Source organism: Eleginops maclovinus, chromosome 6, assembly GCF_036324505.1.
Source record: "Eleginops maclovinus isolate JMC-PN-2008 ecotype Puerto Natales chromosome 6, JC_Emac_rtc_rv5, whole genome shotgun sequence".
NCBI lineage: Eukaryota > Metazoa > Chordata > Actinopteri > Perciformes > Eleginopidae > Eleginops > Eleginops maclovinus.
The window spans coordinates 7,625,251-7,650,142 of record NC_086354.1 but is presented as its reverse complement, the minus strand read 5'-3'; the positions used below and the strand labels follow the sequence as shown (position 1 = coordinate 7,650,142).

The 24,892-nt window shown below is 39.6% G+C and overlaps 6 protein-coding genes across 7 annotated transcripts; 3 read left to right on the top strand and 3 right to left on the bottom strand.

Annotated features, from left to right (window-relative positions):
• Positions 1–4,120, top strand: dhrs1 (dehydrogenase/reductase (SDR family) member 1). The gene is made up of 9 exons (XM_063884972.1): positions 1–226; positions 871–1,019; positions 1,816–1,959; positions 2,415–2,494; positions 2,712–2,844; positions 2,925–3,068; positions 3,150–3,219; positions 3,380–3,460; positions 3,554–4,120. Exons 2-9 carry the CDS (start codon positions 876–878, stop codon positions 3,688–3,690), a joined length of 933 nt encoding a protein of 310 aa, XP_063741042.1. The 5' UTR covers positions 1–226; positions 871–875; the 3' UTR covers positions 3,691–4,120.
• Positions 4,121–5,408: 1,288 nt separating this feature from the next.
• On the top strand, positions 5,409–10,356 carry homeza (homeobox and leucine zipper encoding a). The gene is made up of 3 exons (XM_063885923.1): positions 5,409–5,835; positions 6,610–6,702; positions 7,097–10,356. Exon 3 carries the CDS (start codon positions 7,123–7,125, stop codon positions 9,076–9,078), a length of 1,956 nt encoding a protein of 651 aa, XP_063741993.1. The 5' UTR covers positions 5,409–5,835; positions 6,610–6,702; positions 7,097–7,122; the 3' UTR covers positions 9,079–10,356.
• Positions 10,357–10,564: 208 nt separating this feature from the next.
• LOC134866031 (RING finger protein 212B-like) lies at positions 10,565–15,191 on the bottom strand. Its single transcript, XM_063885924.1, has 13 exons — positions 15,062–15,191; positions 14,065–14,178; positions 13,629–13,681; positions 13,453–13,527; positions 13,127–13,233; positions 12,942–13,044; positions 12,835–12,863; positions 12,698–12,738; positions 12,565–12,589; positions 12,396–12,456; positions 11,012–11,069; positions 10,851–10,881; positions 10,565–10,743 (listed from the first exon to the last, which is right to left on the bottom strand). Exons 2-13 carry the CDS (start codon positions 14,162–14,164, stop codon positions 10,668–10,670), a joined length of 759 nt encoding a protein of 252 aa, XP_063741994.1. The 5' UTR covers positions 14,165–14,178; positions 15,062–15,191; the 3' UTR covers positions 10,565–10,667.
• A 1,611-nt stretch (positions 15,192–16,802) lies between these two features.
• LOC134865650 (zona pellucida sperm-binding protein 3-like) lies at positions 16,803–19,297 on the bottom strand. Its single transcript, XM_063885312.1, has 10 exons — positions 19,196–19,297; positions 18,938–19,104; positions 18,748–18,851; positions 18,108–18,196; positions 17,836–18,016; positions 17,621–17,726; positions 17,420–17,505; positions 17,141–17,232; positions 17,008–17,074; positions 16,803–16,940 (listed from the first exon to the last, which is right to left on the bottom strand). Exons 1-9 carry the CDS (start codon positions 19,290–19,292, stop codon positions 17,010–17,012), a joined length of 987 nt encoding a protein of 328 aa, XP_063741382.1. The 5' UTR covers positions 19,293–19,297; the 3' UTR covers positions 16,803–16,940; positions 17,008–17,009.
• A 969-nt stretch (positions 19,298–20,266) lies between these two features.
• On the bottom strand, positions 20,267–22,689 carry LOC134866638 (zona pellucida sperm-binding protein 3-like). 2 transcript variants are annotated; one of them, XM_063886896.1, is made up of 10 exons: positions 22,552–22,689; positions 22,290–22,474; positions 22,110–22,213; positions 21,945–22,036; positions 21,687–21,867; positions 21,507–21,612; positions 21,344–21,432; positions 20,660–20,751; positions 20,456–20,572; positions 20,267–20,374 (listed from the first exon to the last, which is right to left on the bottom strand). In XM_063886896.1, exons 1-9 carry the CDS (start codon positions 22,616–22,618, stop codon positions 20,469–20,471), a joined length of 1,020 nt encoding a protein of 339 aa, XP_063742966.1. In that variant the 5' UTR covers positions 22,619–22,689; the 3' UTR covers positions 20,267–20,374; positions 20,456–20,468. The 2 variants fall into 2 exon arrangements, with proteins under 2 accessions (XP_063742966.1, XP_063742965.1); XM_063886895.1 differs by having other exon boundaries at positions 20,468–20,572.
• Positions 22,690–23,215: 526 nt separating this feature from the next.
• Positions 23,216–24,886, top strand: nedd8l (NEDD8 ubiquitin like modifier, like). Its single transcript, XM_063886898.1, has 4 exons — positions 23,216–23,402; positions 24,186–24,233; positions 24,325–24,407; positions 24,493–24,886. The coding sequence occupies exons 1-4, from the start codon at positions 23,385–23,387 to the stop codon at positions 24,611–24,613; spliced, it is 270 nt and encodes an 89-aa protein (XP_063742968.1). The 5' UTR covers positions 23,216–23,384; the 3' UTR covers positions 24,614–24,886.
• Positions 24,887–24,892: the final 6 nt, after the last annotated feature.

Genomic DNA, 24,892 nt, shown 5'->3' with positions numbered 1-24,892 from the left:
TGCGTCTTCTCGCGATACTATACTAGATATTGAGCACGTCTTGGTAGCTGTAACTGTCCCATAACATCGCTCACATAGTTGCAGCCTGAGACACTATTAGTAGGAGGCAAAAACAGCAACACACAACAGCCGTGATATTTGTATCGTCACGTTTCCTTGTAACTTTGCTCCGAATAATATAATTGGAACTTGACTATCTATAGCCGGCGCTTTTCTGTGGAATAAGGTAGATCTTTCTGATGTATTTTATGCAATTTTGTGAATTCAAGTGATTTGTAAGTGTATATATGTGTGGAGAATACAGTCTATGGTGTTTTATAACAGCCACTCTTATTAATTATATCAACGAGACGTCAGTTTCTCCGAAAATAATTGGGATTCGAGTCACGTTACAAAATTATGTTTGTTATAATAGCTTAAGCACAAAAACGTCCTAATGACAATAGCAAGCTTGTTATAAGAGATTGTTGTATAATATTTTTCAGGTTATATATGAAACGTATACCTTCTTTAACATGTATGTCATTTCCTACTGTGCATGCATACATTTTTTTGTGATTTAGGCAATTTATAATCGTTGAACCTGTTGCCTATAAGCCATGATCACTTTTGTCATATCTGGGTCACTGCACACATAATGCTGAGTAAGAGTGACTAGATCAAATGCACTTGTGAAATAGCTCCTTTAGATCTCAAGTGAACTCTGGACAGTGGGAGGCGTTAACTCCCACTAACCATGTTGTAACTGTTCAAAGCTCCAGTTGACCTTTGGTCATATTTAAATGAGCTCTATTAACCTTATACAGTCCTAGATTACATAGTGTATTTGAGCTTAGTGCTTATTTTATGTCATGGTGTTATTTCCCACAGGGAAAATGTCCTTGTCTGGCTGGGTGTGTTTGGTAACTGGTGCCTCCAGAGGCATTGGCCGGGGCATTGCCCTCCAGCTGTCCGAGGCAGGAGCCACTGTCTACATCACAGGGCGGCAGGAGGAGACTCTGAAACAAACCGCTGCACAGGTGACAACTTGAGCACACATTTTCAATAAATGGCTAAATTAGAAAGCTAGGCAGCAAGGCAAAAGTAATAGGCATTAACCTAACTCTTGCTGACATATATATCCATCAATGTTTGACCCATAGGTCAAACCTTCCCTAAATGATTGGTCCCTATACTAATGTACACTCTGATGTAAACCAGTGGTGCCGCGAGCACTTTCCAGGTGTGCCGTAGAATCTTTTTTTTTATGTTCTAAATTTCCTTTAATCCTCTCTCATTAATATCAGCCACTATTTTAAACAGCAGAGCTCAGGATGAACTCGCAGAGCTATCTATGGACCGTTCCCTGAAACTGAAGCACGGTGACTTACGTCTGGATATCTTTTTGCTGCTTGTGAGACACTAGTATCCATCCCTCTCAGCCATTATGTGCTTTTACAGTTTCCTACCTCCTACTTGTGCTCTGCATTACCATTGTTAATCTTCAGGGCAACAGTATTTAGTAAGTCCACACTGTCTAAGGTAGCTATGATTTGGATGGTGCACTTGTCATAAACTTTGTGTATGCATTTAATTGCTTTATTCTAAGTTCATGTAGTTTGTTGGAGTTTGCATCTTTTTTCACTCTCTGTCTGAAACCAGAGCCAACTCTGCTCTTATTGGTAAGCTGGCCGGATCTGTTGTGTTGGTCAACCGCTTAGAGATGTCTCGCTCCTTAGCCTATTATCCGCTACCTTATGCTGGCAGATGACCTGAAATGTTACAATCAGGATTTGTCTCCAATGTTCATAACGGATGTGTTTGTTGTCGATACAGGTTAAGGAGAGGGGTGGAGACTGTGTGCCGGTAATCTGCGATTCCACGAATGACAAAGAAATTGAAGACCTGTTCGAGCGGATCAAACGTGAGCAGAATGGCAGGCTGGATATCCTGGTCAACAATGCCTACGCTGGAGTGCAGGTAGATATAAAGAACTGACATGAAACACAACTCAATGTATCGTATACTTGAGCAATATTGCAATCTGGAATGGGATCACACCAAATTGAACCACGGTTGTAAGATAGTGGAAGCCTATGGCCTCTTTCTACTCCGTATTTCTGGCATCCTTGCTGGATCTGTTTCAAACAAATCTTCCATTTTGATCCCAACATTACACCTGGAAATTTCCGAAACTGCATCATTCATGGTTATGACGACATTAGGGTGACAAACCTGCTCACAGACAGACGGAAAAACATCTGGCAAAGTCACAAGACCATATTGTGGTTGTTCCCGCTACACTCGTTGTCACCATGACCACATTTTGCCTTGATGACACACACAATAATAGCGTTGTTGTTGTTGCAGCTGCTACGACTTTAAAGAGCACCAACCATAAAAAGCCAGAATTCTAAAATGATGTGTTATTCCAGGCTATCTTTGGGAACATGGGGAAGAAATTTTGGGAAACCGATCCAACCATTTGGGATTCCATAAACAATACAGGCCTCAGGTAAACTTTTTTTTCTTACTGTATGTCTGATGTGTCAAATGAGTCATATCTTCGTGTCTAGTTACGATTTCACGGACATCAGCTGTTACTTAATATGTTTGTGTCTCTGATTAGGTATGAGTTCAGCATGAATGTATTGCCAGTAGAAGCTCAGAAAATATACAAAGTTTGATTCAAAAATGTTTTGACTTATATTTATTCATTATTTATCTGGCAGAGGACACTATTTCTTCTCAGTTCATGCATCCCGGATGATGGTGGCTCGAGGTCAGGGTTTGATCGTCACCATTTCTTCTATGGGGGGACTGCGGTATCTATTCAATGTGCCATACGGTGTCGGTAAAGCAGCAGTAAGTTCTCATTTTATGTTCACATTAATACATCTGCTGTGTAAATAGGTCAGTGTCATAAAAAACGGTTTTAATTCCAGTGTGACAGGCTGGCAGCAGACATGGCTGTTGAGCTGAAAAGAAGGGGAGTAGCTTCTGTCAGTCTGTGGCCCGGAGCGGTTCAAACAGAGTTGATTTCTCAGCTCGTATTGGAGAAAGGAACCCTAGAGGGTGAAGAATCCAAGGTAAACGCAAATCATTGGTATGCTAAACCATATTGGCTTCTTTGAGATTTTCACAATATCTGTATTCTCTTTTGCTCAAAGATGAAAGATGTATTTACCAACGGGGAAACTACAGAACTGAGTGGGATGTGCATTGTCAACCTGGCAAAAGGTAGGATAATGTCAGATGGTACATATGAGGTTAGGGATGCTGTGCATAAATCCTATTTGCACATGCTGTAACATGCATTCTTGAAAAAATGTCCTGGTTCGACAGATTTCGTTTGAGTTTTCTACATTTGCGTACTTTTGGTTTCTTTCCTTCCTGAAAGATAAAAACCTGATGTCGCTGAGTGGGAAAGTACTCCTCACTTGTGACCTGGCAAGACGCTATGGGTTTCAAGATGTTGATGGTAAGTTTTTATCAGCTGTTTTGTTTTTGATTTGAACTTACCGTGACGTAAAGCCCCATGATTATAATAATTTGGTCTTCTGTTTATTTCCAGGGCGGAGTGTAACTGATTACACTTCCCTAAAATTCCTCCTGACCCAGGTCCCATATCTCTCCTGGCTGTCAGTCGTTACGCCTTCATTCCTACGCCTGCCACGCTTTGTGCTCACCCTGGCTAGTAACCGGTTCTAAACATTTCCTATATCTGCACTAAAGATGCAGTATAATGTTTCCACTACAAACAACTGACAACCGACAACAATATTTTTGAAGGAGTTTTTTCTAATCACTAGGTAGAAATATACATGAACTCTTAATTGATTATGTAATGAAGGCATTTATATGACGTTTGAGGTAGATATGAAGGATACTCAATTAACACTATTTTCAACTTTGGGGAAGGCAAAAAATCCAATAAATGTGAAATCATTATCATTTCTAAGTATGTATTTTATTATGCAAAGGTATACAATTCCCAACTATCTAAAGATGATATCTACTATATACAACTATAAATGTCTTGTTTTTATACTGACACGCACATATTTTGTAGCATTTGATTTAAATTCAATGTTTATTCATTTAACACTACTTTTATTAATAAACATATTTGACCAACTAAGTCATTTCCCATTGTTTTCTCTTTATTCATTATTGTGAAATATCAGAACAATAGCATTTTCAAACTGTTGACCCTACAAAAAATACATCTTTCATAAAAAGGGTTAAACCAGGCAGAAATAATGAATGAAATTTGCTACCTCCGACTCTGAAAATGAAGAGACCACTGCAGCATTATCAGTTTATCTGGTTTTACAATTTATAGGTGTTTGAAAAATAAGGTTTTATTGTATTCTACAAACTACTGACAACATTTCTCTGCGTTGGAATACAACAGACACTGGAATGGCTGCCATAAATGTAGAGATTGAGATTTAAGAAAAATGTGGAGTTCTTCATTTTTCCGGAGCTGTATTTATAATACAGCTGACTTGTTTTCCCTGGTAGAACATCATGTCTGAAGCATCTTGCTCAAGGACACACGATCACTGGAAGTGGGTTGATTGTTTGCTTCTTATATGTGCATAATATAAAAAAATCCAAAAGGCCGTAAAGGATTTATTGTTATAACTTTGGTATATCAGCACTTCCTTATCTTTGTTTTGGTTATACATTATGAATTGATGCTGGGCAATAACCACAGTTACAATATACAGATTACAAGTGACCCAGTACAATTTAAAATGGTTCTAATGATTTTAATGTTTACATTATGTTTATTTATTGACTAAACTATCATTTCAGTTTCCAAAAGGTGTATTTCTCAATCATTTAAATACTGTCTCAAAGTCTTTTATAAACTTCCTGCAAAAAAAGGAGGTGGGAAAATAGTCTCCTTATTTAATGGTTGTTGGCTAAAAAGTAGCTACTGTCTAAACTACAAGAATATGTCTAAATACCATGATCTTTTTTTAATGTAAATTGTAACGTCTTAATTATTGCAAAAAAAAAAACTTATTTCCAGAATATTTGGAGTCTTCAGTGGGGTCAATGGCACTGGGCGAATAACTTAAAAGCACTTTAAGTTTGGTCCAAGAGCCCCAAGAAATCTTGGCTACAATGATTTAAAACTAGTGTTTTTTATTTAACTAGTGTTATCAATGCTCTAAGCTACGACAGCAGTAGATGGATTAATGTAACGTTTGAATTTCAAAACTATAATGAGAGTCGGTGGTGAAAAATCACTAAACGTTTGGGGCCTTATTTTTGTGGGACTCGTGGGTGGTTGACGTGCAATTGTTTAGCCTACTGCCACGGACTTATTATACAGGCGCCTCCTCCCTCCAATCCACGCTCTGCTATCCCAGACTGGCACACCCACCCCGCCGTCACTGTGGGAGAGTCAGTTGGGCCTTTCTGGGCTTCCTGGTCCTCAGCTCCGCCTCGCCTCGATCTGGCCGGACAGCGAAAACACTTCTCAGTTAAAGAACAAAAGCAACAACGGATGGACCGAGGAGGACGAAGTAACGGCGACTCAAATTGAGACCTGAATCTCCCGGATTGAGGGATTTGTGCGCCTTACGACCGACGACTGAACTCCTGCGAAAAGGAGACAAACTTGGTCGCCTCGCATCTTTGTATCCCGACAGTAATCCATCGAGGCGCTTGATAAATAAGACAAGGGTCAAACCGACAGACGGACGGCATTGTTTCCCAGGTCTTCCCCTAAACTTCGGCCATAAAGGAGCGGAGTGGCAGAGGGGAAACTCCGGGTTTCTTCTCCTGTCTTTGCGCTGAACCGGACCAACGGGATAACGGGTTATTTTGGCATTTTCGGTAAGTTTATTTTTATGTTTCAGTGAAGCGTGTCTGACGGCGAAGTGCGCCTGTGCAGTGTGAAGCGTTTTAGTTAGTACGCCATAAAGGGGGAGACACTGGGCTGCTATTGTGATGGACACCGAAAGCAACTTTTATAGCTTTTTTCTTAACGCTAAAACAAAGATAATATGTTTAAACCCTTACAGTGCTGTGAGGAAATACATGAGACACGGAGAAGGCCACCCCATGATCTCACCCCCGTGGGTTTCAATGTGTCACGAATGACTAATACAGTGGTTTCATAATTGTTTTGCTAATGTTTTTTTGTAAGTTTCGAACATTTCTTGCGTGGCTCAAGCGACCCTAATCGTCAGCCATGGCGTAACCCAACTTAAAAGGCATTTTCCTCTGCTGTTTCAACTAAAGAAACTCACAAAATAAAGCCAATGCTACATAGCTACTTGTAAGAGACTGTCCAATAAGTAGTTAGAAACTCCTATTCATATCATAAAGTAATGACTGAAATGGGACACAAAGGTTATTTAAAGTGTCTGAATCACAATTCCCTTTTATTGATCCTTTTAAGTATAAAAGTGACATCTCACTGCATAATGTGATAGCTTAAAACCTGTTGCTGAAGAAATACATACATTTATATTAATTTAGTATTTCAAATAATACTTAATAATGAAAACAAACAAATGAACTTGGTGTTTGATAATGTTGAAGTACTTTGAGTGGCTAGACTTGGACTTGAGTGTGACTAATCCAACTCATTTTCTCCTTCCACAGGTTTCTCTTGTGGTATCTTGCCATTGTGAAGGGGCTACATTCGTATTTCGGGACTGAGAACTTGGGAGTGGAACAAAGGCAGACTGGGAAGGGGTGAGAAAGTAGACTGTGATGGATTTCTCATAGATCCCCACGCACCCACCCTTTGCGACCAATCCCCCCACTCACACAAAACAAAAGTCAGGCACTACACTTTGGGGGAGGGGAACCCAGTCTCGACAGAGTATACGACAAGTTTCGCTGGGAATTCAGAATAAGAAGTGCAAAGTAGGGGGGAGGGGGGATCCAGCTGTCAGATAATTGACTTTGAGAATGAATGAGACCTAACATTTCTGATAACACCATAGTCTTTACTTTCTGCTACACTTCTTAGAAGAACTGTTTAATCTCTCCGCAGGGATCTTATCTATGAAGTAAAAACAGTTTTGCAGCGGAGACAACTATAAAACATCAAAGACTAAATCAGTGTTTTGTTTTGTTTTTCTAGGTGAAGAACCTATTTTGATATCCCAGATGGCGACCTACAGTGAACATAATGGCAAAAATGGACTACTCATGGGCATGAAGGGGCCTTTTGAAGGAAAAGTAACAAAGACAGAATGTGAAGTAAAACTTGAACCCAAACGCCTCTCCAAAGATCTGCGCCACTCTGCCAGCTCAGCTGAAAACGAGAGTGGCGTGGCTAGTTTCACCACAAACCACAACTCTGTTGTGTGCCTGCCTCTAGTGTCAGAGGGACTGAAACTGGTGTGGACTCAGTCGGATCAAACCCGTGAACTTGACACAATCCCAGAGCTGGTCCAAGCCTTTAACTTATTTCCATACCCATCATCCTGTGAGGTAACCACCCTGGCCCGGGTATGTGCCTTGCCACTGGACAAAGTAAAGGTGTGGTTCATGGTGCAGCGCATTAAATATGGTATCAGCTGGTCTTCAGAAGAAATTGAGGAGACACGTCAAAAGCTGGCAGTGCCTGAACTAGGTGATGACCTTACTGAAACAAATGAGGATGCCAAAATGAAGAGCAAGAGCAGCAGTTGTGAGGAATTGGTAATTGAGGATAAAGATATCAATGAAGTAAAGGGGGCCATCGGTATCCCCCAGAAGAAGAAACCAAAGTGCGAGTCCCCAGATTCCTATAAACCAGCCAAACCTAATGTCCCGTTTTTCAGCTCCAGCCTCCCACCTCCTCAGGATTCATACTTCTACCGCCCACCAGCAGGCACGCCAGCAAGTATAGCAGCTGATGTCTCCCTTGACCTTTCAGAGTCATCTTCACGACAGCACCGCCATGGGCGCTACAAAAAGTCTAAAGTTCAGCTCGCTGCGCTTCGAAAAAGCTTTTTGAGAGAGAATTGGCCTGCAGAGGTAGAGCTTAGACGTTTGCAGGAAGAAACAGGGCTGAGCCGTAACGACATTCGGAAATGGTTCAGTGACAGCCGGTACCAGCTACGGGTCGGTAGAGGAAGCCTAGCTGCAGCCCAGAATCACTCTCAAAACACTGGAGGTAAACAAGATCAAGAAATTCAACCTATCCCACTTATCACGGAAAAGACTAGTCAGCTGAACGGTGTGAAGGGCCAGGACGGAGCCCGTAGCAATGGAGTGAGAAATTCACATTTCTTTCAGACCTTCTTAACAAACAGCCTTGAATCATTTGGGGAGAGGGTCCTTAAGGCAGAAGGGTATGAAGTTATGCAGGAGCTTTCTGGTGATGGGGACAGTTTGAAAGACGAGGAACAAAGTGAAGAGCAACCATTACAGCTGACAAAGACCTGCAAGGTTGAGCCAGATGTTCCACAGGAACCATCAGGTATATTAAAATGCTCTCCCTACTCTTCCCCCTCTGGAAGCCCACCACTGACTGCCTCGCCTCATAAACCGCCTTCAAACAGCAACGGCACATCAAAGAAGTCAGCCAACTCAGCCAAAGCCAGTCCTGCACAAACACCTTCAAAGGCTCCCTCATCCACATCCCCTGCTCTCACTCCAGCTGGGCGACCAAGAAAGACCAAGGAGCAGTTGGATATGTTAAAGGAGCACTTCTTACGCTGCCAGTGGCCCAAGAGTGAAGATTATACAGAACTTGTGAAGCTTACAGGTTTACCCCGGGCAGATGTCATTCAGTGGTTTGGGGACACACGGTATGCCGTTAAAAACGGCCAACTGCGCTGGGTGAAGGGAGTCCGCGACCAGTTCTTGGCAGAACTTGCAGCCCAGCAAAGTAGCAGTGGTTTAAGTAACGGAAATGGCTCTGGGACCTCTGCTCGGGCTGGGGGTGGCCGCAAACGAAAATCACAAGCAAATGCAACAATTGCAGATTCCCCTGATATCCAGCCGTTGCTGACATATTACCTTTCAACAGGAAAACTATACGAAAAAGACCTTGACACTCTATGCAAGAAATCTAAAATGAGCTACCAGCAAGTGCGAGACTGGTTTGCAGGTCAGGAAATTGGGAGGGACTGAACAAGAACCCGTGGTTGCTGATTTAAGACCATGGAACCAGACATTTCTAAAAGGTGTTGGTGTGCTCCTTGCATCCTTTGCACCAACAAGCATAGACACTACTTTGGTTTAAATTGCTTTATTTTGGCAGATTTGTAACATCCCATCTTCCCAGCACAAGCCCAAAGTGAGGTTTGACTTTTTTTATATGCTGCATTTCCTGCTTTTCATAATATATTTGGACATGAGTTATAATTGTGCTGCCTGTGTTGCTGTAAATAGGACAGTAACTTGTACACTGGTTAGCTATATTTCTTTTGAGCTACTTATTTTTTGTTTAGATATCACTACTGCAGATTTGTTTAGTATGCTATTGTAGCAGTTTAATTTAAACTGGTGTACTTCTGGTGTCTGACTAAAGCAGATAAGTTAGTGCTCCAGAAAAATGTATATGTTGATAAATTGGTCAAAAGTTTTATCATTCCTTTACAGCCAATAATTCCTTGTCGTGAAAAGCACACTGGACATGATCACTTTAAAATTGACATGTTGCACTTTGGTTTTAGAGGCTGCTGCCATATTCATAACATGCAATTTGTTCACAAACCCTTAACACTGAAAGTAATAATCATGCCTTTTACAAAACAGCATGGTATATCTAATTCTACTAATGTCTGACACACATTCCCTGATTCTCCTTTACACTGCTATAAAACCTGATTTACTATTTATAAACTGTCATTTGCGTTCAACTGCACATTTCAACAGTCCTTCGAAAGCAACAATCACATCAACATTATTCAGAATTGCCAACTACAATTCAGTTTTTTCTCACTAATTTATCAGTCAGTATTTTTTTGTCTATTTTGTCTTAATAGCTGTAGGGGAGTTATACTTGATGGACAGATATAATAATAGATGGGGGGTCCACGTACTGTATAAGTAGCAATGGGTTTGAATCCAAAGAAAAACACCTACAAATACTATACATTTTGGTTATCAGTTCAGTAAACACAACGTTCTATCTTAGTAGCCCTCCAGTGGTTGAAGCGGGTTATTAATGAAGTCAGTTCATTAGAAATATCTGGTTAACGTTTAGCTTCCAATAAAGTCGATGAAGCGGTGTCACTTTGTCATTGTATTAGTAATGAAGCATTAAGGCAAGTTTCGTGCTGATGGAAAATGTCCACGATGCGTAGTGTCTTCCTTTGCAGATGTCTTCCATGTATTTTACCCCGTTTAAAATGTCTCATTTGCACAATTGTGTCACTGGAAACCAGTAAAGGATTTGCCTTTCTATTGATGTGTGCCAGCAATGTTTTTTTGTGTGCTGTAATGACGCTAACTGATTCTGTTGGATCACATATATTTTTTCATCAGTGTAAAATCTAAGCAAAAGCAATTGGTAGAAACACACACAATTGTACTGCCATAAATGGAACATTTGTCGACCTATGATAATCTTGAACCACAAGCTAACGTCAATAACACAATCCATTTCAGCGGAACAATTATAAATTCTCAGTGATATTAAATCAACATTCAACTGTTACTGGGGGAAACGTGTTTGTCTCTAACTAAGAAAAAAGTGCTGACGTGGGCCAGCTTCATCAGTGCCTGGGAGACTGTAAAGATAATCCACTCATAAACGGGAACTGGAAGACATTCGGAGTCTGACGGTGAGTTCTGGGAAGGACAGAAGTGAACTGACTCACAAATACACGAGAAAACCTGCCCTTTTTGAAAATGTGATTCAAAGATTCATAACAAGCTATTCGGAGAGCCTTTCCTACCTTGTAGGAGTGTTGTAGGATGCAGGAGTTCCTTTTTTCAAAGACGGAGGTGAAGGGATAAGGATTAGAGAGGGAATGCATGTTAGGTGATTAAGCGTAGTGTATGCAGGTCCGTTGCAGAATCTATGGTTACACTACAAAAGCGTCTCTACAACACTTACTGTGTACATGTCCATGAAGTGAACTGTGGCTGGAAATAGAGGTAGCTGATCCAGGAGTCTGAAAGAAAGAGGAACCAGCAACATTTTAATAGATAGCTGAACATTAATTAGTAATGTCCAGGGTTCGGAGGATTACTTATACAAATGTATTCCGTTACAAATAAGTTTGTTAGCTATAATCACATTTAATCAGTAACCTGAGTATCAAAATATAGAAGCAATGTAACTTTAATACCTTCTGTTACTTTGGATGATCTCAAGCAAAGCAAATAAATGCAAGAGAAAATAAATATCAATAAGATGTTTTTTACTCGAGACAACTGTAAACTTATATTAACCTAGAAAATAAGAAACCAAAATATTTAGTCTCAAAAAGGTACGGTGGTGTATTGCTATCACACTAAAAAAAAAAATAAGGCTCAGTATCAAGTAATTACGTGAAAGTTTCTTGTTATAACAAGATCTTTTTCACGTTTAAACAAGATAAGTATCATGTTATTACATGAAATTATCACGTTATTTCATGATAATTATATTTTCACGTTATAACGTGATAATATCATGTTATTTCAAGATAATGACATGGACGAAACAGCGTTCGCTTCAAAGAAATAGCCTATAAAGGAAGTGAAACGGCCCGACGCGCAACCGAATTGCCCGAGATGGATGTTTCTGATAATATATGCTTTTATTTCCTACTTGCCCTGAGACACTGGGAGATATTGGCATTTCTTAGGATGGACGGAATTATAATAAGCATGCCAACGCTAAGGAGGCGACTGAAGTTCTTGGGGTTGTTCAGGAGGAAAGCCCAGTCAGACTTGGTGGATTTCTTATGTCAGAATAACGTGATAGTTGCATATCTTGTAAAAACGTGAAAATATCATATCTTGAAATAACATGATATTTTCACGTTATAACGTGATAATTTCATGTAATAACATGATACTTATCTTGTTTAAACGTGAAAAAGATCTTGTTATAACAAGAAACTTTCACGTAATTACTTGATACTGAGCCTTATTTTTTTTTTTAGTGTGATAGCAATACACCACCGTAAAAAGGTGCCCTCTGCTTAGAGATTTTATTTATAGGGAAACCTCCCTTTGATTAAGCATATTCAGGAAGTAGCCTATTCACCAACAATGAAACACATGAGCACATACTACAGTTTAAAAAATCTAATCTGACAGCAAGTACTTTAATAGTTTAATACACACAGTTAAGCTCACACACACTACTTTATACACATATAGGTTCAGCTGGTGAATACAAAAAAAAGAACAAATGAAGCAAAAAAATTGAAATCCGTAAAGCAGATTCAGGCAGTAGGTGCATTAAATACATTCAGTACATTTACCAATACTATAATTAGGAGACTTACTGTGAGTGAGGATAGACTGGGAACTCTGGCCCACACCTGAGACTCCGCTGAGCCGATGTAGCTGAGGACAACATGTTTGAGCATTACATATTTAGACTATTAAGTGTAGATTTGTTATTAAATTGCAAAAAGAGAGGGAAATCCGCCCGTATAATGATGCAATACAGACCTCATGGTTCTTGGACGAGGGGTAACTAGCAAAAGGAAGCACATGCACTCTGCTTATTACCTTGAAAGTCATTGAGATATAGAAACAGCAAAAGCATGAACCGTAAAGATTCAACTTAAATCATAAAGCTTACCTGGGGAGGTGACAGCCACAGGGAGTGACATTCTTTGATGTCTATATGTGAGATAAAACATGATTACTCAACTGTTTTTCAAACATTTGAATAGTAGAAATTAATGAGGATAGTCCTGATGTGAGCGTTAGTTTTACCCATCTATTTGAAAATGTCCTGGAGAAACCTGTGGAAGATAAAAAGCATGCAGGCTATATTAGATATTTTACTTTTCCTGAACATTCTGACAACTTGGAACACTTACCCGCCGCTGAGAAAGTGGCTTTTTTAAATCAGCAGTCTCCCTTTTCAGTTCTGAAAGCTGCTTTTTTAAGTCAGCGTTCTCTCTTTTCAGCTCCGAGAGTTGCCTTGGGATGGGAAGAATAGCGTTGCGATCGGGGTTTTTATTTTTCACAGCCACAGAGGAACAATAATAGGTTCTGAAATCACCTGTAACCCTGCTCACTGACTTCCTTCAGATGCCTTTCCAGCTCCACAGACTTATGCTTGAAGTGTGCCGTGACCCTTTCCATCTGTGTCCGCTGAAAGAGTGCAATCTGAGGAGCATGAAGACCTCACTATTAGGTCATCTTTCAGTAAAAAATGATGGATTATAGCTCAAGGACACTTTTAATCTGTCTCCTCTAACTCTAAATGAAGTCATCTCTTGTTGAACTGACTGACTATTAATTGACTGACATTGAACATGATTCTTTAGCAATTAAAAAGGAGATGAGCAAGGGCTCTTGGGGGATCTCTGCACAGAGGAGACAGACCTGTGAGATGTGCTCCAGCCTGGACTGGATGAGCTTCACAGGATCTTTGAAAAACACCCTTTCTTGAGGCTTCATCTGAAAAAGACAAGGTAAAATAAGCTGGCTGGATAAAATAAGGTCTTCTCTGTTGGTGGTTTCAGACAGTAGGCTGCAGTGGAGATGTTAAACTCACCAACCTGGTCTGTGATGGGCAGATAACTGCAGGTGGCTCGACATACACCGCACTGCTCTGTGGGTAAATACATAATTACAGGGGGCTGGAAACTGTCTAATTCAAGCCATGATGTTAAATAATTGTACTTAAAAAGTGAAAGCAAATTGGTTTAGCATTTATAGCGTTCTAATAAAAATCAATATACACTATTAACTTTAACATTTATTGTAAAAAATGTATCAAGTAATATTTTAATAGCTTATTGTGTGTAGAAATTAATGTAAGCTTTTTTGCATGGGACTGTGATATAGTGTCATATCGATGGCCTGCAACTTATTTTAATCAATTGAAAATCCTGTTGTGGCAGACTTTGTGATAGCAGCAAATATTGTATAGTTTTCCAAAGAAAGATACAATATCTGATCATGTTGACACTTTTGATTCACACCCCTACTTACTAGATTTAATGCATGCTTCACAGCAGATGTGGCCACAGCTGGACACGGCAAACTTGGACCCACTCCTTGTGAAGCACTGATTACAGTGGAACCAGTCCATTTTAGATTACTCCTCTGCAAACACAAGATGACAATACACAAATGTATTGCACACTGTATAGGACTATTAGAATAGTGATTTTTTCCCCCTTTTGTGGACTTCCTGTTAAGTCCTTTTCCTGTTAAACGACAATAACCACCTGAAAAAAAGTCAAGTCTATTAAGAAATGGTTTTCCCTGTTTGGTTTGAAAGAACCTGACTATATTAGAGCCATGACATCACCCATGTACACCGCAAAACAACAACAACCCAGACCTTGCTCCCCAGCAGTAGTTATTCACCCCTTAAAGACTCTTGAGGCTGAATGGAAGCAAATCAATGCAGGCCGGTTGCACAATCTTGTGGAAAGTCTGCTAAGATAATTAGAGCATATGAATGCCAATGCTTTTGACATGACAACTTGCAATGTAGTAAACCAGTATGTAAATAGATTAAATTTGACCTATTTATTGGTATTTTTACTGATTTTAACCGGTTGGATTTTTGAATACAATGTATATATTTCTCTGCACAGCACTTTGGTCTGGATGTTTTAAAGTCTTTTAAAAATAAAGCCGAATTGTATTGATTTATTTTTTACTCAATATTTTTACATTAGGGCTTTACAATGTGTTTTTTTGCCAACAATTATCACACACACACACACACACACACACACACACACACACACACACACACACACACACACACACACACACACACACACACACACACACACACACACACACACACACACACACACACAGAGTTTGGTACGGCAGCTTAAAGTTAAGACAATGTTAGCTTCTCATTAACCATGCTAACAGGTTAATTAATACTGTTAGCCACCAAAGTGTAAACTAGCATTAACATTTGCTACTGACAAATATTTTGGTATGAAACTGACTCAAAACTTACATTAAATATTACTGAGAAGATAGTTGCTCTCTTACGTTGTTATTTTGCGTCTAAACATCACCTGTCGCCCTGTTTAGAAGTCGTTGAAGTTGTATGCTAACAGAGGGTGTTAGCCGGCCTCAAAGTCCCGCCCTACGCGCAAATAGCGGTTTTCTGTTCTGATTGGCCGAGAGACGTTTGCTGATTTATGATCGGCAGCGTGTTAAAATATGAATACGGGTCTGCTACCAGGCTACAGTGAGCATAGTGCTAATTTTTTATCATAGTATGATTGTTAATTTGAGCAATTTTGGCTCTGGAAACACTCCAGTTATACTGTTCAACATATTAAATATGCTTGGATAAAGTAGGCCTATTTTATTAAGGGGGGGGGGGGGGGGGGGGTCCCAGAGTTTGTATTTATAGGTGAACTTAATCTGTTTTAGTCTTAATCTCAAGTGCTCGTTTTTCTGAATACATAGTTTTCATTAACAGTTCAATACATATTGGGATAAATCATAGTCTCTTTAGTCATGAACAAAACAGCAACATAGTTCAATTAAGGTGGATAGGGGTGATAGAGTGTATTATTTACCAAGAGTCAGTCTGCAATTTAGAGTAAAAATGACATGTTGAACCTTATGGAACAAGTAAAACTTTTTTTTTTTTAAAGGGCCAACTGAGTGCTGAAAAGCTTGGATGATCCAGAAAAGGATTGGGAGAATGTCATATGGTCAGATGAAACCAAAATAGAACTTTTTGGTAAAAACTCAACTCGTCGTGTTTGGAGGAGAAAGAATGCAGAGTTGCATCCAAAGAACACCATACCTACTGTGAAGCATGGGGGTGGAAACATCAAGCTTTGGGGCTGTTTTTCTGCAAAGGGACCAGGACGACTGATCCGTGTAAAGGAAAGAATGGGGCCATGTATCGTGAGATTTTGAGTGAAAACCTCCTTCCATCAGCAAGGGCACTGAAGATGAAGCGCGGCTGGGTCTTTCAGCATGACAATGATCCCAAACACACCGCCAGGGCAACGAAGGAGTGGCTTCGTAAGAAGCATTTCAAGGTCCTGGAGTGGCCTAGCCAGTCTCCAGATCTCAACCCCATAGAAAATCTTTGGAGGGAGTTGAAAGTCCGTGTTGCCCAGCGACAGCCCCAAAACATCACTGCTTTAGAGGAGATCTGCATGGAGGAATGGGCCAAAATACCAGCAACAGTGTGTGAAAACCTTGTGAAGACTTACAGAAAACGTTTGACCTCTGTCATTGCCAACAAAGGGTATATAACAAAGTATTGAGATGAACTTTTGTTATTGACCAAATACTTATTTTCCACAATCATTTGAAAATACTTTTTTTTTAAATCCTACAATGTGATTTTCTTTTCTCATTCTGTCTCTCATAGTTGAGGTATACCTATGATAAAAATGACAGGCCTCTCATCTTTTTAAATGAGAGAACTTGCACAAGTGGTGGCTGACTAAATACTTTTTTGCCCCACTGTACTGTGTTAAGGATTAAGATTTGAGTGGAAACTTAATAAAATAACGGAATTCAGTTCTTGTCAACATGTTGTGAATATTTTTGGGAAATTGGCACACAAGTTCATGACAAATGTTCCCAAAATAAACTCCATTGTTTATTGAATGTGTGCATCTTTGTTTTATCCAGGAATAAGGTAATTAAGGGTCAGTAATACAACTCGCATTAAACCAGAACGCACAAAAGGCAAGTCAAATTCAATCATTTGTGGACTTCAATTAAGTGTTTCAGATACATTTTTTTATTGGCCACAGACAATCTGAAATGCAAAGAGACAGTCTCGCACTAAGCTTAGGAAACCAAGAATAAAATCCCAATTCAGATTGAAGAAACCAGTCAGAAAGATGGATCCATTCCTGTTGGGAGAACAAAGTTTAATGTAGCCGTTTAGAATAAATGTGTATTGCAATACGAAACCCTTACCTTCAGGAATTCACATCTGTGATGGTAAGTGGTCCAAGGACTGCTTTTTGTACCATTCCATGTTTCCCTGAAAGATATATTTTAGTACAAGTTTACCAAAAAAAGTGTATTACCGCAGCAGTTGTGTACCTACCTGAGGCAATGCTCCTCTGCCTTCTTGACTTGCATTTCGATTCACAGCAGTCACAAAGACTGTTATGGGCTAAATTGTCCAGCAGCTCCCAACTGCGTTCATGAAGATTGGATGAAAACAGAATCATTAAATGCATCTCAACTCTTCCAAATAACGAACACAAAGTTTTAATGGGATCTGACTAACATCAGAAGACTGGGCAAAAGCTGAATAAGTAATTTCATGCAAGAAAAGTAAACCTACAATTCAAATTCTGATATATTGAAGTGATAATCTTACCCACGCCCTTTGACATAGTGGCATGCTTTCTTAGTGCTGTCAAGACCATTGGGATCCCAAGCCAAAAGTTTGCAGTGGATAAAGACCTGTTTAGTACAGGACAAATATAGGAGTCGTGGCATAGATCAAGCTCAGTTTCCACAATACCTTAAATCTTTAAAAAAATTAACATGTACAACTTAGAGAATGAGGTTAATTTACCTCTTCTCCCAGCGCAAACTTAAAGGTTTGAAGTGATAGGCGGATCTCTGATGACTTTTGCCTTGGTTCGAATTTTGTTCGTGATGTCATACTTTCCAAAAGACATCTGTTGGGTTGAACAAAATTCATTAGGGTTACTACCAATGTCTCAACCAAAGACCGTTTAAAAAAAAATAAATGTTTTTTTAAGTCAATGCTTGTTGCCATGAAAGTACCCTTTATTGGATATTATTGGGTACATGGTGCTTTCAGGATGCAGCTCTGGTGTGGTAGCTGCTACGCATTCATCAAGAAGCAGCAACAAGGGCTGATGGGTCTTCTGGTCCACACTAGCCATGATGGGGATAATGGAGCCCAGAGGAAAGCGTGTAGATTCAGCGGGGCCTGAGAAGTCATCTAGGGCAGTAAACAGGAGACGAGTAATTAAGTTACAAGAGTCAATGTGAGAGCTGCCATTTGTAGAGAGTTCCTCAAATTGTATACCCACCATTCATAAGCCCAATGTTAAACAGCAGATCTCCTAGACCGTAGGTTTTAAACACTGGGTCATATATCGAAGGGTACCAGTCTTTAGGCCTGCACAAAATAAAGCAGATTGGGTACAGAAAAATGCTGCCACGTGAAACTGTAGAACTTATCCCAGTCGCTTGAAGCGCATAATGAAATGTTACTCTTATGGTCTATGACAGTCGAAAATAAGTAGACATCTAATTTGTCCAAAATGAGTGATGAAACTTACATTTGTGATGTCAAATCAAAACTATTTGAACAACTCAATAGACAATTAATTGGGAAAAACACAGAGTGCACCTTGGGGAATCTTCTCCGTAAATGGTAAAGTAAAAAACGTTTTTTTTTTGAGAACACTACAACAGATAGAACCCATTTGGGAATAAAACCTTAACTTGCTGTAGATTCACTAAATCAGTCTCCCATTCATTATCCATGTAGCAGCTTCATACCCGATGCTGTCACAAGTTTGGGATGGAGTTCCATGGTTTTTGGCTTGGAGAGGGAGAGGCTTATTTTCAAATTGAACTTTTCCAGGCCAAGGACATTACAAATTGAAATTGCTAGTTAAGGTGGTTTCACCCTTTAGCACTTAATGTTGTAGTAAGAACACCAACCTCTCATATGCACAGACAACTGGGTGAGTGAAGGCCAAATTGTGAGAGCCGGGAGCGGGAACGTAGGACAGATCATTGGTGTAGAACAGTGCATCCCCAGTAACCTGTTAGAGAGACAAAGGTCCCTGTGAGAGCTGTAGGAAATATAGCAGACTCACAGCTTGCAGGTTTGAAATATATATAGACTTACCACTCTCCTAAAGTTACAGTCAGTGAGGTCCACGTAGAAATAGGCCTCTCTTGCCGAGAAGCTGGTGGGGAAACAGCTACCCAAACGGAGAAGCGACGTGTCGGCCTGGGGTCGGCTTTCTGTCCAAACCAGCGTCATGAAATCTGGCCCACAGTCCAGTTTCATATCTGTAACACAAACAACTCAAGTTTAGACTCAACCGTTTGAGTTTAAGATAATACAATTACATAAGAACACTGTAATTGTTTCCAGTAATACCTGCAAATACCGCAACGGCAGATGCAAGGCTCAAAAGGAGTGCACATTGCCAAAAGGAAGCCATTTTGACTGAATGCTCACTACTGACACAGTGCATGTTTTTATCCCTTGTTCCTGAGAGGCATTAATCAAGATAACGTCTTTCACCTGGGAACTGGCAACAGTCCCAGCTGCGGCAACTAGAACACTGATTACAGCATGGGGAGCATCCATTCACGTCAGTCATTACCCCCAATTCATTTTCATTTAGCTTCATCAGCAGCACAAAACTACCATTTGTTCATTTATTGTCCTGTGTTACTGCCTTTGATTCTTATTTGAAACACTTGATCAGTTGTGTTAAAGTTTGTAAAGTAATGTTTTGATTTAGTTTTGCTGTTATATAACATTAATATATCTATAGGCCTACTTTGGGATGCTTTGTTCTACCTCAAGGCATGCAAGAAAATATAGGAAACCCATGTAATGGAAACTTAAGGTGAGGGGGAAAGGTCTATCCATTTCTCACTTCGTGTAGGTTAAGTTGTAACTGTGTGAGAAAATATCCACACACACCTGAATACGAGTTTTGTTGCTATGATGTTTTCTTTTATCTCCATAAACACTTTCCCATGTAGTTCATGCCTTTTGATTTTATATTCATTTCCAGGAAGTAAACTATGCTACATTCAACTGCAGGCAATAGTGCCCAGAAAATAAATTCAGATCAGAATTCTCTTTTAAATGAGGTGCAACAAAATGCGATGCCAGATGATCACTTTAACAGGTTTAACATTTAGTGGAGTGTGTAAGAAATGCCTGAATGTGTATCATCTGCAGAGTAAAATGGAAAGTGAAAGATAAAGTCAGGGGCTATATACACTCAATCTCACATGGCCATTACAACTTGTCTGAACCTGAAGGATTCCTTGATAATTGACAGCATCCTCATTGCCAAAAGTTGCACCCAATTGGAACAATTCTACTGATGACATGACATATTCCACATTGACCGATACTAATGTCTCAGGATAAATCTCAGATGGACACAATTGACCGTAGGGCTTTAATATGAAGTCAGGATACTCAACATGAGTTTGTAACAGTTTTATTGATACAGAGATTTTAGAATGTTCATATGCATATGGATGTCATCCGCTTCTGTGCCCTACTGCAGTCTCCAAGCTTATACTGGACTTCCTGTTGAGAAAATGTTTAGCAACATTAGTCCTTATGGCAAGTGTTGAACCAAACTTCAAGACAAATCCCTTGAATATTTACTCATTATTAAACCTTAGGCAGCAATGGAAACATCTGATGCATTGTGGGCATATTGTTGAGATGGATCTATTATGATCAGGGGTCCCAACACAGAAGTGTGCCTGAAGCCATGGGATTCTGACAGGTGGAAATAAAACAATAAAGACTTTATGATGAGAGAGACAAAACTATATATATATTTTTAAGTTAGCATAAACGCGATACCCCATTCGACTCCTCTCTTGGAGCGGGTGTTGCAGGTATTAGAGCAGCAGTCACACATGGAGCTCTGCAGGGGGTCATCCAGGAGTTCCCATCTGAGGACACAGCAATAGTAGAGGCTCTAAAATATTTGTTTACGCAGAGAAAGAGACCATAATAATGATATTTTCTATCAAAAAGAGGTAAAACATTACTAGAAATATCATGTTAATAACATTTGCTAAACGGGCCAAAAGATATATTTCCATTTACAGTGCAGAAAAAGGAGTCACACATTTTACAAAAGCTCAGGGCTTTTTAAACATTTTTTAAAAATGTTTTAATAAGTTTCATTAGGTTGGCAAGTCATTCCATTTCTCCCCTCCTTTTAAAAATATATTGTTATTCTTAAACTTTTTACAATCATCATTTGTGTCACAATTTTGTTTTTATACCACCACTGCACATTTTGGGAAATATGAAAAGTAATTTTGTACTCCAAAGAAAAGGTTAGTAAGCGGGAACTCATTTTTTATATACATTAAAAAAAGCAGGATACTGATCAAAGTAGACCACTTCAAGTGGGATATGTTAAGCTAAAATAAGCTAGCCGCTTCTTGGTACACATAGCATTAATCTTATCAAACTGTTGGCAAGAAAATGTTCACATAATTCCAAAATATCAACAGTCCCTTAATCTGGCATTACCTCTCATTTTTCTTTATATAGTGGCAGGCTTTCTTGCTCTCATCCAGAAGTTCAGGATCCCATGCGACCAGTTTGCAGTGAATGTACATCTGACGAGCACATGAAATGGCAATTTTTGTTAGGAACAAAATATTCTTTAGAGCACTTTCCATTTAGCCCTCACCTCCTCTCCGAGACCAAACTTGAAGGATTGCATGTTGAGGATGATTGCAGACGAGTGGTACCGAGGGAGAAACATAGAGTTTCCCTTCACACTGTCCAAGAGACACCTGAAAAAAATTCAGATAAGCAATAAGAACCTAAATCCAGAAAACAATTAAAGAACTCCGAGAGTTGATCTCACCCCTTGTTGCTAATGATTGGGTACACATTGCTGTTAGCCTGCAGCTCAGGTAAAGTCGCTGCCACACATTCCTCCATGAGCAGCAGCAATGGCTGATGGGACTTCTGCTCCACTGCTGCCCATATTGGCATGAACGAGCCCAAAGGGATGACATTTGTAGCCGCCGCTGCTGTTAATTTTTCTGTAAGGGGGAAAAGTTAAAAAACTGCTTAGCATTTGTCTTTTGAGTAGTTTGCCTTTGGAAGCATGACCCTTCACCATTTAGGAGCAGCATGTTGAACTTCAGCCCTCCTCGACCTTCGGTAACACCTGACCCCGGGTTCAGGAAAGGAGGGACCCACCCCTCAGGCCTGAAAAATATTAGGAACATTTATCCCACATATCAGCTTTAAACTAGAATTTAATTAACAAAGAAACTCCTACCTTGGATAAACACACTCGATCGGATACAAATAAGCTGCAGGACTCGACTTTGGTCGTGGCCTGAAAGTTAGTTCATTTGTGAAGAGGAGATGTTTCCCTTTCATCTGTAGAAAATAAAAAGCTCATTATGACATGGAACAGGCTGAGAGGTATTTTGGTGAAACATGGCAGTTACATTACCAGTCTTTTAAACTTGCAGTCATGTAGTTGGTAGTTGAACTCAGCTTTCCCCTCTCCGCTGGGCAGAACATTAAACCGAGATGGCATGCAGTTTCCGAGGAAAAGACGAGCTGCATATGGCACCACCTTCGGGGGGATCGTCCATGTGATGCTTATGGAGCCTTTTTCACAGGTAACTTTGATTTCTGCAAACAAATCATTGTGATATATTTCCCTACATTCCCCATCAAAGGCAGATTTGACATGCATGTGCTAAGAATACCTGCGTTAACAACAGTTGTTGCAAGAAGAGCCAGGACTATCACACATAGGTAGAGTTGAGTCCCCATGACTGAATGATGTAGATCACACAGGAAGTGACACAATTTGTAGACTTCCTGCCAAATTAGCTGAATGAGCAACAACTGTGTGAGAGTAGGGCAGCACTTGGTCATCTGGTTACTTATACTGGGGTGTAGTGTGCATACTTGCAATTTCATTGTAGAATGGTTATTTGGACAAGTTCTACCTTATTCAAGTACTGTGCTTATGTACATTTTATTTATCTGCCTAATTGATTTTCTTTTTACTGTACTGAATTTATTTGTCAGCAATTAACTCATTATTTTACATACAACACTATTTAACAATACAACAATTCAGATGAAACCACCGAAAAGCAATTTTCTAAAACCAGCCCAACCGTAACAAGCTTTCTAATTAATATACTTGCATGTTATAATAGTTCTCAAATAATTATAAGTGTTATTTTATTTAATCAATGACATTATTTTACTTTATTAAATTTGTATTGTAATGCATTATTTATTATGAGCCTGCATTGCAACATATGTGTAGTATCTAAAAAGATATATCTATTGGTAAGTTAGTTGAGTTTAGAAAAAAATACAAACCAATTCTTTTGTTTAATGCTTGTTTACCAAAGCGGAACCACCTTTCCTTGTGTCTGACTCCATCGTGTCCGGAACGTTTAGCTTGGTACACGGGAAGTAAATTCAGTTTAGCCAGACAAGTAGGTTGTAATTCGCTGGCATATCAAGTGTTTTGGTCCGTAAACAATTATCATTAAAAACTGTAGTATTTTGATTATTCAAGATGCTGATTAAAGTAAAGGTAAGACCATGTTATTTTAAAATCTACGCTTACTTTTGTTCGCTAGCTCCTAGCTGCTGTTGTTAGCCCGCTAACATCAAAGACCGGTCCGCTAGTTTATTTTTGGGGCAGTCATTTAATATCATAAGTCTCACGTTTCTCCTTCTGTTTTAAAACAGTTTTATTGTTTGTCTTGTGTTTGGCCTGGTGTTTTCTAGGGCTACCAACTAGCTTATATAGCAACATGCAGCTCTTTGGTTAATATCATTCAATCGCTATTTAGTAGCTGTTATTTGATAGCTTGCTAACTTAAATACACTCTTCTAGCAGGTTAGCTAACTCTTTCGTACATTTGTGACCTTAATCAACAAGAATAGTTGGGGCCGTACAGATAAAAACACCTTAATGTGATTGCTAGGGCTGGACTTATTTTAATCTAACCGAGGCCTAATAGTTAATTGACAAATAATAGAAAAATAATTGTTCAGACATTTAGGGTAACTATAAGGGAGTGCAACACACTCTCTGGACCATTGGTCGGTCAAAAAAAAGAGGTTTGAAGACGTCACAAAACTGAATAGTAGATAGATTTATCAATAAAGAGAATTATCATTAATTGCAGCCTTGGTATTGCAGTTCTCCCCATCAAAATATGCCATATTGTTAACTATTATTGAAAACAGATTTTTGTTTTTGGTAGCCACATGTGAAATTCCCCCTTGTGTGATTTAAAAATGATGTTGCAGAATATGTTTGCATGTTTAGCAAACATAGCTTCTACTAATGTGATGTACTACCTTTCAGACACTCACTGGAAAGGAAATAGAGATCGATATCGAGCCCACAGACAAGGTAAAATATAAATCCCGTTATAAGATAGAAAGCCTGTATTTGCTTCACTCTCAAGGCACCGTATCATTTGTTGTTTTTGTGTTATTAAAAGGTGGAGCGAATTAAAGAAAGGGTGGAAGAGAAGGAAGGGATCCCCCCTCAGCAACAGAGACTCATCTACAGTGGAAAACAGATGTAAGTGCCTCCATTGGATCTATCTCCACTCTTCGCTGCGAGATGCTCTTATTTATTTTCTCTAAATCATCTCTCATGTTCCCAGGAATGATGAGAAGACGGCAGCAGACTACAAGATCCAGGGAGGCTCTGTGCTCCATCTTGTGTTGGCGCTAAGAGGCGGCTCGACGCTCCACAGGCGCACACACTTCCCCTCCTTGTCATGAATCGCTGTTGTCGTCAGTGCCAACGCTTAAGGTGCCCGTCAACGTCTCACCATATTTCAGCAGAGAGAATCCCATGCTCCCGGGCCGACGCAAACAAAATTTAAAAAACCAACAAGAAGCAAGAAGAGAGAAAAAAAAGGACGTCCTTATTTCTTTGTAGATGTTTTTTTTTGTAAACCCACATATGACCCGTTGATGCAGGCACCCATGCAGTACAAAAGACAGTTGGAAAACACTGTGGTCTTTTTGCTTGTGAATAAATGCTGAAATTGATTTGAG